This window comes from Rhinopithecus roxellana, chromosome 15 (assembly GCF_007565055.1).
Source record: "Rhinopithecus roxellana isolate Shanxi Qingling chromosome 15, ASM756505v1, whole genome shotgun sequence".
In the NCBI taxonomy this organism is placed as follows: Eukaryota; Metazoa; Chordata; class Mammalia; order Primates; family Cercopithecidae; genus Rhinopithecus; species Rhinopithecus roxellana.
Genome location: NC_044563.1, coordinates 89,499,866 through 89,515,476, shown reverse-complemented (window position 1 = coordinate 89,515,476; position 15,611 = coordinate 89,499,866). Strand labels below are relative to the sequence as shown.

The 15,611-nt window shown below is 41.5% G+C and overlaps 1 protein-coding gene across 1 annotated transcript in view; it reads right to left on the bottom strand.

Annotated features, from left to right (window-relative positions):
• Positions 1 to 15,611, bottom strand: part of SWAP70 (switching B cell complex subunit SWAP70) — an 85,848-nt gene that overhangs the window by 27,958 nt on the left and 42,279 nt on the right. Inside the window, exon 3 of the mRNA XM_010384826.2 lies at positions 11,056 to 11,229. Within this exon, the coding sequence (XP_010383128.1) occupies positions 11,056 to 11,229 (174 nt within the window). The remainder of the gene's footprint in view (positions 1 to 11,055; positions 11,230 to 15,611) is intronic.

Sequence of the window (15,611 nt, the reverse complement as noted above, 5' to 3'; positions counted from 1 at the left end):
TTTGTCTTACTGAACATATAAGTGCTAAATTAAACATCTCAAAGTAATACGTACAAGTTATTGATCAATTTACAAACTTTCCACATAAGCCAATTATTCAAAATTCATGCTGCTTCCTCCCACTGGAACACTACAATGTTGTAAATAATGGTGGAATACCTAGCCTGAGCAGGAAAAGCTTACTAAATCCTAAAACATCATACTTTGTGTAGAAAATACTGCTATTGAAATAACAGCAGTTAGGCCAGGAGCAGTGGCTCATGCCTATAATCCCAACTCTTTGGGAAGCCAAGGCAGGAGGATCACTTGAAGCATGGAGTTCAAGACCAGCCTGGCCAACATGGTGAAACCCCATCTCTACTAAAAATACAAAAAAGTTAGCCAGGCATGTGGCACACACCTGTAATCCCAGCTACTCAGGTGGCTGACGCATGAGAAACACTTGAACCTAAGGCAGAGGTTGCAGTGAGCGGAGATCGTGCCACTGCACTCCAGCCTGGGCAACTGAGCAAGACCCTTGTTTCAAAAAAAAAAATAGTAAATAAATAAATAACAGCAGTTAAACAAAACAATAAGGCAGTAAAACTGAATGAGAATTGATACCTCTTATCTTCTGGAAAGCCCACATATCCTACAGTGCTCTCAAACTCAACATACGTACAAAAATGAATGAATCCTCTCTACCTTCCAAATGGCTTCCCCCCTCTATTATTGATTTCCATTAGGAAATAACACCATTCACACATCCATGCCGGGATTCTTGCTCCCCAACCTCCACATCAAACCAATGACAAAATCCTGCTGTTTTATTTCCCTAAATGAGCTCCCTAATAAGTTTGAAAACTGTGGGTTACGGTCCACTATGAAGTCAACTTAGTGGGTAGCAACAGCATTTTCTTTTTTAATGGAATGAAAAACACGTGAGTTCATCCACAATAAAGAAACAGTGTTTTGTGGTAAGTTTTGCTTTGAGTGTATATGCATGCTGGGTCATAATATAAAATGTTTATCTTCCTATGGGTTGCAGTGACAATAAAATTTAAAACTTTGTCCCAGGCAGCTCTGAACTCTGTCACTCCTACTCAATCTGCTTTTGGTCAGGCCTCCTGGTTGGTATCCTTACCTGCAGGTCGCCCCCTTTTATATATATACTGCCAGAGGGATTTTTCTAAAACAAAAGCCAGAGCCTGACACTGCCCTCTTTAAGCCCTGCCCTGGCTCCCGATCTCCTCAAAGACAGAGGCCAAGCTCCTCTGCATCCCTTGGTGATCATCCCCCAGCCTACTTTCTCAAACATGTCCCACCTCAGACTTTACACTCCACCAATACCGCCAATACCACAGATAAGGGGGCGCAAACTTTTACTGTAAAGGGTTGACCAGTAAATATTTAAGCTTTGTGCCTCCCTATCACGTGTTCTTCCTTGATTTTGTTTTTTTACAACCCTTTAGAAATATAAAAACTATTCTTAGCACACGTGCCATGAAGATACAGGCTGTGGGCTGGATTTAGCCAGCAAGCTATAGTTTGCCACCACTTGCCATAGATTGTAAGTAGTTTACCCTCCTACCATACTTTCCTTATGCTTTATGTCATTCCTCACTCTGTCTTCTCTGTCTAGAATACCTTTTCCCATCTCTCGACCCAGCTAATTGGTATTTATTCAAGTTCTACATCCTCTAGAATATTCCTACTCAAAATGAAGTATGTGGGCCAGCGACGTCAGCACCACCTGGAAGCTTGTTAGAAATAAAGACTGTCAGACCAACCAAAGGACCAAAAATGAGAATCCATATTTTAACAAACACCCCTAGTACTTCCATATGCACACTGAAGTTTTGAGAAGCACTGCTGCTTTAGCAAACCTGCTCTGACCAACCCTAACCCAGGTCACGTGTTCCTTTTCTAGGTCACTGCACTTAGCGTATTTACACTTATTTGTTTTTCTACCATTTTCTGCATTCCTTGTAGGAGGAACCATGTCCCACTCATCTTTAATCCCCAAAACTCAGCATGGTACCTCAGAGCTCAACTAGTGTTTGCTAAACTGAAATTAAATAAGCTAAGCCTCAATTTTCTCTTCTATGAAATGGGCATAATAATACTTACAGAAATGCTGTGGGGTGAAATGAGACAAATATGGAGCAATTTGCACAATGCCCATCCCATAGCAGGTACTCCACTAATGTTGCTTCCCTTCTACACTGAGTGAAATACTATACAACCGTTCAAAATTACATTTAAAGAAAGCATTTATGAAACAAAAGAAAGCGAAGAATGCAAAACTAAATACCTATGATTTCTACTGCACAAAGATTATGTTGTTTTGACAAATATTTGTCAAAATATTTTAATATATAATATATTAATATATTAAAAATTATATTATAATATAATAAAATATAATAATAAACCAGAAATAGTAGGTTTAATTTGTTACTATAGGATCATGAGTTACTTTTTTTCCTTTTTCTTCTTTGCATTTCCAATAATTTGGTTATAATGTTTTTTGTAAAATAACATATTTTAACAGAAAAATAGACATGCATGTTCGCAAGGGCATATATTCACAAAATATCCCAAGTTCAAAAAATATCAAGAGAAGCCAGGTGTGATGGCTCACGCCTGTAATCTCTTTGGGAAGCGGAGACAGGAGGATCACTTGAGGCCAGGAATTCAAGATCAGCCTAGGCAATATGGCAAGATCTCATCTCTAGAGAAAAATTAAAAGGTTAGCCAGGTGTGGTGGTACACGCCTGTAGTCCCAGCTACTCAGGAGGCTACAAAGGGAAGATCGCTTGAGCCAAGGAATTTGAGGTTACAGTGAGCTATGATCACAACACTGCACTTGAGCTTGGGCAACAGGGCAAGGCCCTATCTCATTAAAAAAGTACTTACATACACATATATATATGTCTACTGATTTAATTTGGTGAGATGCTGTAGGCTCTTTTAGGACAAAGATTTATCTTACACCCTGTAACCGCACATGGTAAGTGTTCACCAAAATTTACTTGTTGGAGAAAAACACACTTAGATCTTTTCCTTTCTCTTGTTGGAGATATATCATCTACTGTTAAACTTATCAGATATTATCAGGTTTTCCTTGGCTCTTTAAAGAGAAGTAACAGGGATAGGCAGAGGATGAGAAAAAAAGAAAATGTTGAGAAAAAAAGAAAATGTTAAGAAAAAGAGGGAAAAGGGAAGAGGGAAGGAGAAAAGGGGACAGAAAAGAGAAAGGTATAAAAAGATTCAGAGATTGAAGGCCAAGCGTGGTGGTTCATGCCTGTCATCCCAGCATTTTGGGAGGCTGAGGTAGGCGGATCACCTGAGGCCAGGAGTTCCAAACCAGCCTGGCCAACATGGCAAAACCCCATCTCTACTAAAAATACAAAAATTAGCTGGGTGTGGTGGCACACACCTGTAATCCCAGCTCCTCGGGAGGCTGAAGTACGAGAACCGCTTGAACCTGGGAGGCAGAGATTGCAGTGAGCCAAGATCGTGCCACTGCACTCCGGCCTGGGAGACAGAGCTAGACTCCATCTTTTAAAAATAAATAAATAAATAAGAAGAGATTGAAGAGATAAAAGCAAGAAAAAGAGAGTTAAAAAGGACATTAAGGTAAACTATTGCTCAAGGTAAAATAATCAGTAGCATTAACAGGTACAGAAATTCAATCTCCCTAAGGCAGCAAAAAGAAGGGCCCAGGCCGGCAGATTACAACTTGGGGTAAAAGGAGTACAGGCACAAGTCGAAGTTTCAGTAGCAAGGCAAAGGAAGCACATGTGTATAGCCACATGTGTGTGCAAGATGACTACACGTTGGTGAGACAAGATGGTGGAGCTGACTGACCATGTCCTGGCAGAAGTCAAGGATCAGTCTTAGCTCTTCCTCACCTACCTCTTACCGAACCCAAGCCATTCACACTCCAAGCTTCAGTTTCCTCTTCAAAATCAGATGACTTTTTATGTTTGTAACTCAGAAAGCACCTATTAGCAGCAAACTCAGCTCTAGAAGCAGCTTGCCAGGTTCATCCTGAACCTTTCTGAAGGTGCCCTCCCAAGCCTTATGAAGTTGTCATTAGCACCCAGCTTCGATCTGCTCAGCATTCCCAGTGTCTGTGCCAGACAACTAATCTAGATTCATTTCCTGCTGACTTTCAACACAATCATATACTTACCATAACCAAATAACTTAAGGGCCTTTTGATTCATTATATTGGGCCAAGGAGAGACAAACATTACCATTCTCCACTATTCAATTATACTAAATAATAAATCACGTGTTGCCGTTTTAGTCTCTAGTGGCCTGCATCAATTCTAAGAGCTCATTCAGTTTCAGGAAGCAGCTGACTTCCTCCTTTCAAGCAAGTTTCACCAAAAATAACAAAGAACAAACTTTCAAGATACATGTGATTTTTGAGGCCTTCAGTTCCAAAATTTATTTTATTAAAAATTCTTTATCATCATTAATAAGGGGCATTTTATTGGCTTAATGGGTTTTATTTTATTTAGGGTCTCTTAAAACTATTTCAGGTTCAATTTTTAACTGCATCAAGGCAATTCTTCCAAATAAGTACACAAGAGACACATCCTGTTTTGTTCCTGGTTCTGTGAGAAACGAATACTAAATAAAAACTATACTTTGCAGGCACATATTTCCAGGAATATATTCTTACAAAAATTATGGAACCAACTCAAATGGGGACACACTATTTCTTATATCTGTGTGACAGAAACATCTTAACTTCACTATGTAAGTCACTTAAATATTTATTTAACAGACTTGACACTACTTTCTGGGTAACAGGAAACTGAATCAAAAGCAAACATTAACTCTTTTTTTTTATTTGAGATAGAGTCTCGCTCTGTTGCCCAGTGGCACGATCTCGGCTCACTGCAACCTCCACCTCCTGGGTTCAAGCAATTCTCCTGCCTCAACCTCCCAAATAGCTGGGATTACAGGCATGAGCCACCACACCTGGCTAACTGCCACGGTTCTATCTTTTTTTTTTTTTTTTTGAGACAGGGTCTCATTGAGGCAGTGGTGTGATCTTGGCTCACTGCAGCCTTGACCTCCCAGGTGAAAGCGATCCTCCCACTACAGCACCCCTGCCTGGCTAATTTTTTATATTTTTTATATTTTTTGCAGAGACGGGGTTTCACCATGTTGCCCAGGCTGGTCTCGAATTCCTGAGCTCAAGTGATCAGCCTGCCTCGGCCTCCCAAAGTTCTGGGATTACAGGTGTGCGCCACTGCACCCAGCTGACAATTGTATTTTTTTTTTTTTTTTGGACTCAGTGTCTCGCTCTGTCCCCCCAGGCTGGAGTGCAGGAGTGCAATGGCATGATCACAGCTCACTACAATGTCCGCCTCCTGGGTGATCCTCCCACCTCAGCCTCCCAAGTAGCTGAGACTTCAGGCATGTGCCACTGTGCCAAGATAATTTTTGTATTTTTTGTAGAGATGAGGTTTCACCATGTTGCCCAGGCTGGTCTCAAACTTCCGAGCTCAAGCAATCCTCTCGCCTCAGCCTCCCAAAGATTGCAGGCATGAGCCACTGAGCCAGGGTGGTTATTTCCTACATTATATTAATTAAGGCTTAAAAGAAAAATCTTTCTTAAAAAACACTCTAGACTTAAACAAAATGCAAATGATCATTACGGTAAGTGGATTATTGGAAACAAATATTACTTTAAATTTATAAGCCTAAAACTATTGATAAGATAACAAGTTAAACCCAGCTATATGTTCATGAAAAATTATACTACAGAATTTATTTTTTAAATATATCTGTTTTCACATTAAATTTTATTAAAATCTGTAAGTCTACAATCAGTCGAAATTTAGTTTTTGAAGTGTTATTATTCAGAAAGGAAGCAAAAGCTAACAGAGAATGTATTTTTCATAATATAGCATGACCTTGAGTTTGCAGTGCTTGGTCAAAGGCCAGGTGACAGGCTAATAGCTCCATAAATACAAATCCATGTGTTTAACCTCAGGAGGGTAGTTCAGTAGCTAGACAAAGCAATCTCACATAAATCTACTCCAACGATCCCTTCTTTCCCCACACAAGCACTCCTGGCCCCAGAGGAAAATCTGTAAAACTAACTCAAATTCTACTTCTAACAAGAAGAAATGCTGAGAGAGTAAAAGCTGTCAAAGTACAGAGTGAGTCCAAACAGTAACATGACAAGGTATGCTGCCTGGCTATTCTAACAAATCAAAGAAAGGCTGTTCACTTCTCAAATGAAATTAACTTGATTTGAAAGAGAATCAAGACATTTCTGTTAGCCTGCAAAGGCGAAGATAAACACGCCAGGAGCCTTGGCTGGGCTCTGGCCTACAGAAACACACATCAAGGCCCATGTGGGTCCCAATTCTTCGGGACACCTGCAGCACAAATCTTTCAAGTTTCTTAGGCAGAGTAGTCAGAAAACTGATGCTGACTGGCTCCCTTCACAGCCTGTGGCTCAATGGTGATTTAAAGCCATTGACATGTCATCCACATTAAGCAAGTGCCGCCTAAGGCAACAAAAATACTCATTAATTTCTAATTCTGAAATCAGGACAAGGTCACTTTCAAGTCCACCAAATATTTTAGTGATGGAAAAAAAACAAAACATCAAAGGTAAAAGACCCACCCCACATTCAGTTTTTCGAAGAAAACACAATTAATTGTGGAACACAGTATAACTACAAAATGTTTTAAAATACTATAAATTTTTTTCTTTTTGAGACAAGGTCTGGCTCTATCTCCCAGGCTACAGTGCCGTGGCATGATGTCTGCTCACTGCAAGCTCCACCTCCCAGGCTCAAACCACCCTTTCAGACACAAGCCATCCTCCCACCTAAGCCTCCCAAGTGGCTGGGAAAACAGGTGCACACCACCATGCCCAGCTAAGTTTTGTATTTTTTTGTAGACACGGGGTTTTACCATGTTGCCCAGGCTAGTCTTGAACTCATGAGCTCAAGCAATCTGCTTGCCTCAGCCTCCCAAAGTGCTGGGATTATAGGCTTCAGCCAGTGTACCTAGTCTAAAATACTGTAAATTTTATTTGCACAGTTCTTTCAAGCAGCAGTTAGGTTTTAAAATCACCACTGGTATATCTTTTCTACAGACATTCCCTCTATATACCTCTGTATCAAGCTAGACAATTTCCTTGGACAAAAATTTCATAGCATGTTTTATTTTTCATTTCCTTTTTAACATACATACACGATTACATCATTATTGTTATCAAGCACTAAGAAACTGTTCCCACCACTACAGTGAAACCAATGAGCACCTAACTGTTAAATCCAAGGGCAACTTCTCACTTACCATTGTCTAATTTTTGCATAGCATCTAATGCCAGTAACTACTTTTGTGCTACTTAAAACTTTGCGTTTCTTAGACATCTATGACTCACCACTATCCCAGTTCTCCTACCTCACAGCCTGTTCAATTCAACTTCCTCTGCCAAACTACTTCCTCTTTCTGCTACAGAAATGGTCCCAAGGTTCCGTCCTTGGCACTCATGTCTCCAACTAGTCTTCCTCCCTGATCTAACCTACTCCTGTGGTTTTCCCATCTCTGTGTCCAGCCGTGGCCTCTCACAAGTTCTAGATAAACACTTCTAGTGCACAGCTCCACAAGGGTTTTCCACCTAAAATCCCAAATGTGCCAAACCCACCATCATGCAATATGTCCCAAATTTGTTCATCATCCTATCATTCATTCACACACACCCCTTTTAGTGAGCAGCTACCATAGGTCCAGGCAACTTTATTGAATGTTTCACATACATCAATTTTTTCAATCCTCATAGAGTCCAATGAAGAAAGTAGTTATCACCATTTTACAGATGGGGAACTCCAAACAGAGAGAGCGTGAGTAATTTGTCACATAGCTAAGAAGTGGTAGAGTTGGGTTTCAAACCAGTCAGTCTGATTTCAGAGACCATGCTTTAAACAAATACACTACATTACTCCCCAGTTGCCCAGCCCTGAAACTTGTCTCTACTTCCCCACAGCCAGGCACTATATGCTTGGTCCTGTGACCTCTAGGTTCTTCCCATCTGGCCTTCTTTTCCATTCTCACTGGTTTTTTTTTTTTTTTTTTTTTTTTTTTTGAGACAGAGTCTCGCTCTGTCACCCAGGCTGGAGTGCAGTGGGCGGATCTCAGCTCACTGCAAGCTCCGCCTCCCGGGTTTACGCCATTCTCCTGCCTCAGCCTCCCGAGTAGCTGGGACTACAGGCACCCGCCACCTCGCCCGGCTAGTTTTTTGTTTTTTTTTGTTTTTTTTTTTTTTTAGTATAGACAGGGTTTCACCGGGTTAGCCAGGATAGTCTCCATCTCCTGACCTCGTGATCCGCCCGTCTCGGCCTCCCAAAGTGCTGGGATTACAGGCTTGAGCCACCACGCCCGGCCTCTCACTGTATTTTAGTCCTCAATGCCACTTAGCTTCTCTCAACTTCTCACCTCCTATGTCTCCATATTTCATCTATTCACCTATCACTCTCTTCCTCAAAAATCATCAGCAGCTCATCTTTTCACACTGCCTACAGGATAAAGTCAAAACTATCCAGCTTCGTCTACCACCTGTCTTCTTCACAGTAATCATGTTCCAGTGAGAAAGGACATGTATCATTCTTTTTTGACTGCCCAGCATTTAACCCTTTTCTTATGTCTGGGGAAATCCCTACCTGCCAATGTAGAAGCTGAAAATGCAAATGTATCCTTTCCAAGACTCCTTTGCAGCTAGTACAAGGTGCCTGACCTAGGCCATGCCAATTAGATACATCATACCCTGATGATAATTGGGAAGTGGGAACTATGGAGAACACTCCCTTGTAGGAAGAACAGTTGCAAGAAGATTTGAGTTCTGGGGCAGTGATATGGTTTGGCTGTGTCCCTACCCAGATCTCACCTTGAATTCCCAGGTGTTGTGAGAGGGACCCAGTGGGAGGTAATTGAATCATGGGGGCAAGTCTTTCCTGTGCTGTTCTCATAATAGCGAATAAGTCTCATGAGATCTGATGGTTTTATAAAGGAGAGTTTCCCTGTACAAGCTCTCTTCTCTCGTCTGCCACCATGTGGGACATGCTTTCAACCTTCTGCCATGATTGTGAACCCTCCCCAGCCACGTGGAACTGTGTGTTCATTAAACCTCTTTCTTATATAAATTGCCCAGTCTTTATCAGCAGCATGAAAATGGACTAACACAGGAAGCAATCAGTGCCTAGGACCAGATGTATTCCATGGTATAAGTGCAACACCCATCCTCTGGTGGCAGCAGCATTTTCCTTGTGGTTCCTCACTGAAGTGGTCAGTACAGTAAATAGAACAGACCAAATGGCATAGCCTCCACACCTGTTGTTTAAGCCATGATGATTCTGTAAGCTATCCAGTATCCCTTTTAAAAATTCCCTTTTAGGCCCTGCACAGTAGCTCATGCCTGTAATCCCAGCATTTTGGGAGGCTGAGGTAAAGGGATCACTTGAGGCCAGGAGTTTGATACAAGGCTGGGCAACATGGCAAGACCCCATTACTACAAAAAAAATTTTTTTAATTAGCTGAATGTGGTGATGTATGCCTATAGTACCGGCTATTCAGTAGGCTGAGATAGGAGGATCCCGTGAGCCCAAGAGGTTGAGAAAGCAGTGAGTCATGATTGCACCACTGCACTCCAGCCAGGGCAACAGAGTAAGACCCCGTCTCTTTAAAAAAAAAAAAAAAAAAGGCCAGATGTGGTGGCAGGCACCTGTAATCACAGCTACTTGGAGGGGTGGAGAATCATTTGAACCCAGGAGGTGGAGGTTGCAGTAAGCCAAGATTGCGCCATTGCACTCCAGCCTAGGCAATAAGAGTGAAACGCTATCTCAAAAACAAAAAAAAAAAAATTCCCCTTTTGGCTTGAATCAGCCAGTGTGGCTGTTTCTAAGTAAGCATCCTGACTGGCAACTCAGTCAAGCTGGATACCTCCCTCACTCCTTTTAGAACATGCCCTTTGCTTCCTTGACTCATAAAATACTGCCCACTGTTGCTTCCATCCAGAATTCTCCTCTGCCTTCACTATCGGTCAAAATCCTTCCCACCCTTTAAGGCCTTGGTACGGCCTTTCTGAAGGGCAACTTTGCCTTGTTCATCTAATACCCTGAAAGTGTGCATTTCTTAGGACTCAAAATTCCACTGCTGGAAGTTTATCCAAAGAAAATAAGCAGACTAGTATGCAAAAATGCATGTAATAAGAGTAGTCATAAGAGTTACTGAGTACATATTAAGTGCCAGGCATTAAGCTAAATCCTTTAAATGCAGAGCTTCACAATCCTTAGAGTAAATATTGTAATTAGCTTTATTTCACAGATGAGAAAATGAAGACTTGCAAGTTAAATCATTTGTCCAAGGTTAAGGGATTACAGATGAATCCTTTTTAAGTGTGGGGACTACGGCTGATTTTAATTGTACATATTAATCTTTTCTAAATTTTCTACTATAATAACCATGTATTAACATGTGTCACTTTTTAGGACAGTAAGATAGCACAGAAGCCTTACTCCTATTATTTTTTTCCTTTGGAAGAGTAGGGAAAACAACAAAACAAGCATTCTGTTTATTTTACTTTGAAAGGTATGGAAAGTCATCACCCTGGACTTTGAAACAAGAAATAGTATTTACTTACACAAAACAGCCCTGAAAACAACATTATGGGTCTTATGTGTTTCCCATGTACCAACACTCAGTCAGTTACATTTTGTCAATATGCAAGTAGTATTAAAATTATGTTGTGACTTGTACAGAATACTCTTTGAACATGAGGATAGATTAACTTATCATCATAGTCATTTAGAGAGGAAGAGACCCACTTTCCCTGCAAACCTCCAGGGGTATTACATGCCCCAAATTACTACATTTGGAAGGCTTTTCTATATTCAGGCTGCTTTGCCTCTGATCCAAAAACACTAGTCAAGGATCTCCTTCCATATCTATGCTGAATTAACAGAAAAAATACCAAGCCAGGTCTATTAAATGCTAAAATGACCAAGTAAAAACTCCCCAAGCCACACCCCTTACCTCTTCTGACACAATAATTAGTGGATACTTGTCCTCAGATAAAAAGTTGAAAATAACCCATACTTTAAATGCATCTTCTTCTGTAATGAGCAGGGGATTCTTTGTGAGGTTTTTTTTGACACATAGGGTCCAACACATCCTATTGAATTCAATCTTGTCAAAGTTGTCTTGGACCTAAAAAGGAATAAGGAAAAACTCCAACAAATCAGTCCGATATAAGCAGTATATAAGGCAAGTAAAATGGAAAGACAAAGCCTCCTTTGGCTCCCATTTTAATCAATCCAATTAACCAACAGCCATATCCTACATATTTGCTTTAGGTATTACACTTCTAGTGGCTCAATTAAGATGTTACATTTAGCATGACACTGAACCAACATCTGTCCATATCACTCCCTTGGCACATAAAATATTGACCTCTCAAATAGTTACTGTTTCATGTGTATACACTATCTTCCTATTAATAAATAGACTACCAATCCTAGCACTGACCTCTCAAATAGTTACTGTTTCATGTGTATACACTATCTTCCTATTAATAAATAAACTACCAATCCTAGCACATAGAAGAAACTGAGAATGTCAATTACTTCGTATGAGCCAAGTACAGGTACCTTATCTTTACATATACAGTCAAAGAAGAGGCTGGGCACGGTGGCTCATGCCCGTAATCCCAGCACTTTGGGAGGCCGAGGCAAGCGGATCATCTGAGGTCAGGAGTTTTTTTTTTTTTTTGAGACGGAGTCTCGCTCTGTCTACTGGGCTGGAGTGCAGTGGCCAGATCTCAGCTCACTGCAAGCTCCGCCTCCCAGGTTCACGCCATTCTCCTGCCTCAGCCTCCCGAGTAGCTGGGACGACAGGCGCCCGCCACCTCGCCCGGCTAGTTTTTCATATTTTTTAGTAGAGAGGGGGTTTCACCGCGTTAGCCAGGATGGTCTCAATCTCGAGGTCAGGAGTTTGAGACCAGCCTGACAAACATGGAGAAACCCCATCTCTAGTGAAAATACAAAAATTAGCCGGGCATGGTGGTGCATGCCTGAACCTGGGAGGCGGAGGTTGCAGTGAGCTGAGATAGCGCCATTGCACTCCAGCCTGGGCAACAAGAGTGAAACTCCATCTCAAAAAAAAAAAAAAGAAGAAGAAGAAGAAGATACCTTCTTTTGGGGAAAATTATTTAACTGAAATTCTAAAACGGCAATCCTGCCATTCATTCATTTGTTCATGTATTCAGTGTTCCCTCAGCATCTACTACGAGCCAAGTACTATGCTATAAACTAAGGATACAATGATGAAGAACTAGGTCTGTGCTCTTAAAATGTTCACAGTTTATTAGGGAAAACAGATATGCAAATAAATTTTAATATAATTGTGTATAATTTAACAGTGTATAATTCAACAGAATTGTTCACTCATTTGACAAATAAAATTTAGATCATAATTATTATTTGCCAAAGACAGTACAAAAATACTCAACATAATACTGGCCTGTTCCCAAGGAATGTAAAGACAATTACAGCAGAGTGTGAGAAGTACTGCAAGAGAGATAAGCAGAGGATTTTGTGGGAGCACTGAGGAGCTAACACAATCTTGAGATCTGGGGAAAGCTTCGCAGAAAGACTGCCAGGACAACAGAGCTGAGTTCTCAAGGAGCATCAAGAGTCAAACAGATCAAGAATGGGATAAAGAGTATTCCAGGTAGAAGAGAATGTGAGAAAGCCCCGAAGTGGAGGACAGTTTGGAAGAACTGTGAGTATTTAATGAGGCACCTGGTGCTGGAGGGTGGTATAATCAAGGCTCTTCATAAGTGCAAGTAACAGAAACCACCTTGGGTGGAATTTATTGGAAAAACAATGGGTAACCTCACAGATCTAATGCAAGGGCTAGAAAAATCTAGGCTCTGAAATTAGGCTGGTATCAAGGTAGGGTAGGCAGCCAGAACTGCAGCTGAACCACTCATGGGAACAGTCCGGTGGAGACACCACTGCCTGTATAACATGAGAGCACTCTCACTATTACCACTGCTACCACTGCCCCATCCATGATCTTCTGCGTCACTCACTGCAGATTCGAAGTTCTATTGGCTGAGCCTGGGTCACATTCCTGTGCTCTAGCTGCCAAGGAGCAGGGAAAAAATCAGTACCTGAACTTTCCAGATGTTGAGGTGTGAGACAGGTCCTGTTCCCCACCACAACTCTGTAGAATTTCCCAAATGTAAGAAAAAAGTTCAGATGCTAAACAGACAGACAGACACACACACACACACACACACACACACACACACACACAAAAGGTAAATTTCCACTACATGGGACACAGTGAAAGACGAGCCAGTGAGGTAGGTGAAGACCAGATCATTAAAAGATTTATCAATCATGTTAAGGAGCTAGGCCTTTATCTGGACTGAAAGAATTGAAGGTAGTAACAGATACACTCTTCACTTTAAAAGCCACATTCTGTACCAGTGCAGTGCCTCACTCCTGTAGTCCCAGCACTAGGGGAGGCTGATGCAAGAGAATTGCTTAAGGCTAGGAGTTTGAGACCAGCCTGGGCAATATAGCAAGACCTCATCTCTCTTTATTTTTTAAATTAATATAAACAATGTTAAAAAAAATAAAAATAAAAAATAGGCCAGGCACAGTGGCTCATGCCTATGTAATTTCAGCACTTTGGGAGGCCAAAGCATAAAGACTGCTTGAGCCCAGGAGTTTGAGACCAGCCTGGGCAACATAGAGAGACCCCATATCTACAAATAATAATTTAAAAAATTAGCTGAGCACGACAGTGCATGCCTGTGGTCCCAGCTACTCAGGAAGCTGAGGCAGGAGGATTGCTTGCACCCAGGAGGTCAAGACTGCAGTGAGCCATGATCGTGCCACTGCACTCCAGCCTTGAAGACAGGGCAAGACACTTTCTCCAAAAAAAAAAAAAAATTTTTTTTTGAAAATAATAAAAAAAAAAAGCCATATTCTGGAATAGCATAGAAAATGTACTAGAGGAGGCAGGCATGGGCAGCAGAATAATATCACCAAAGCATTTCTTTTTAGAAAGATATGAACAAAGCATTTTGTTTACTACATGAAAGAAGTCACCAACCGTCTGCAGGCAGAAGTTTCGCCTGATCGCTAACTTTATTTTGTAGTTGGCAAACCAGTCCTCCAGGAGCAGAAAGAGCTCCTTTGTGTTCTGCCTTTAGCACTCTGCCTCAGTCTAACACCATTTCCCATGGCCCCATCAAACACAACTGATCCCATCGAGGGAAAGCAGCAGCAGCAGCAAAAGCAGCAATTGCTGCTGCTTTTCTTTTTTGGCTTATCACTATCACCTTGAAGACTTACTATATGCTAGGCATTTTATATGTGATTTCTCGCTTAAATTTTGTATTAGTCCTATAAGGTTAATTACTGCCCCTGTTTTACAGATCAGAAAATAACGGTTCCAAAAAACTGAGCATCCTTGAACAACATAGGTTTAAACTTCGAGGGTCCACTTAAATGTAGATTGGATTTTCTTCTGCCTTTGCCACCATTGAGACAGCAAGACCAACAACTTCTGCCTCTTCCTCAGCCTACTCAATAAGAAGACAATGAGGATAAAGACCTTTATGGCCGGGCGCGGTGGCTCAAGCCTGTAATCCCAGCACTTTGGGAGGCCGAGGCAGGTGGATCACAAGGTCAGGAGATCGAGACCATCCTGGCTAACATGGTGAAACCCCGTCTCTACTAAAAATACAAAAAACTAGCCGGGCGTGGTGGCAGGCGCCTGTAGTCCCAGCTACTCCGAGGCTGAGGCGGGAGAATGGCGTGAACCCGGGAGGCGGAGCTTGCAGTGAGCCGAGACCGCGCCACTGCACTCCAGCCTGGGCGACACAGCAAGACTCCGTCTCAAAACAAACAAACAAAAAAAAAGACCTTTATGATGATCTACTTCCACTGAATGAATAGTAAATATATTTTCTCTTCCTTATGAACTTCTTAATAACATTTTTTCTGTAGCCTACTTTATCATAAGAATAACTGTATATAATACATTTTACATTAAAATATGTGCTAATCAACTGTTTATGTTATTGGTAAGCCTTCCAGTCAACAGTAGGCTATAAGAAGATAAGTTCTGGGGGAGTCAAAAGCTATCCTTGGAGGCCAGGCACAGTGGCTCATGCCTGTAATTCCAGCACTTTGGGAGGCCAAGGAAGGTGGATCGCTTGAGTTCAGGAGTTTGAGATCAGCCTGAGCAACATGGTGAAAGCTCATCTCTATCAAAAATTCAAAAAATCAGCCAGGAGTGGTGGCATGCATCCGTGGTCTTAGCTGCCCAGGAGGCTGAGGTTGGAGGGAGATTGCACCACTACACTCCAGCCTAGATGACAAAGTGAGAGACTCTGTCTCAAAAAAAAGTTATACTTGGATTTTCAACTGTGTGAGTTCAAGGGTCAACTGTACATTTACAAACTTCACATGGCTAGTAAATATCAAAACCAAAGTTTAAACTCAAGCTCAGCAGGGTGTGGTGGCTCACGCCTATAATTCCAATGCTTTGGGAGGCTGAGGTGGGAAGAC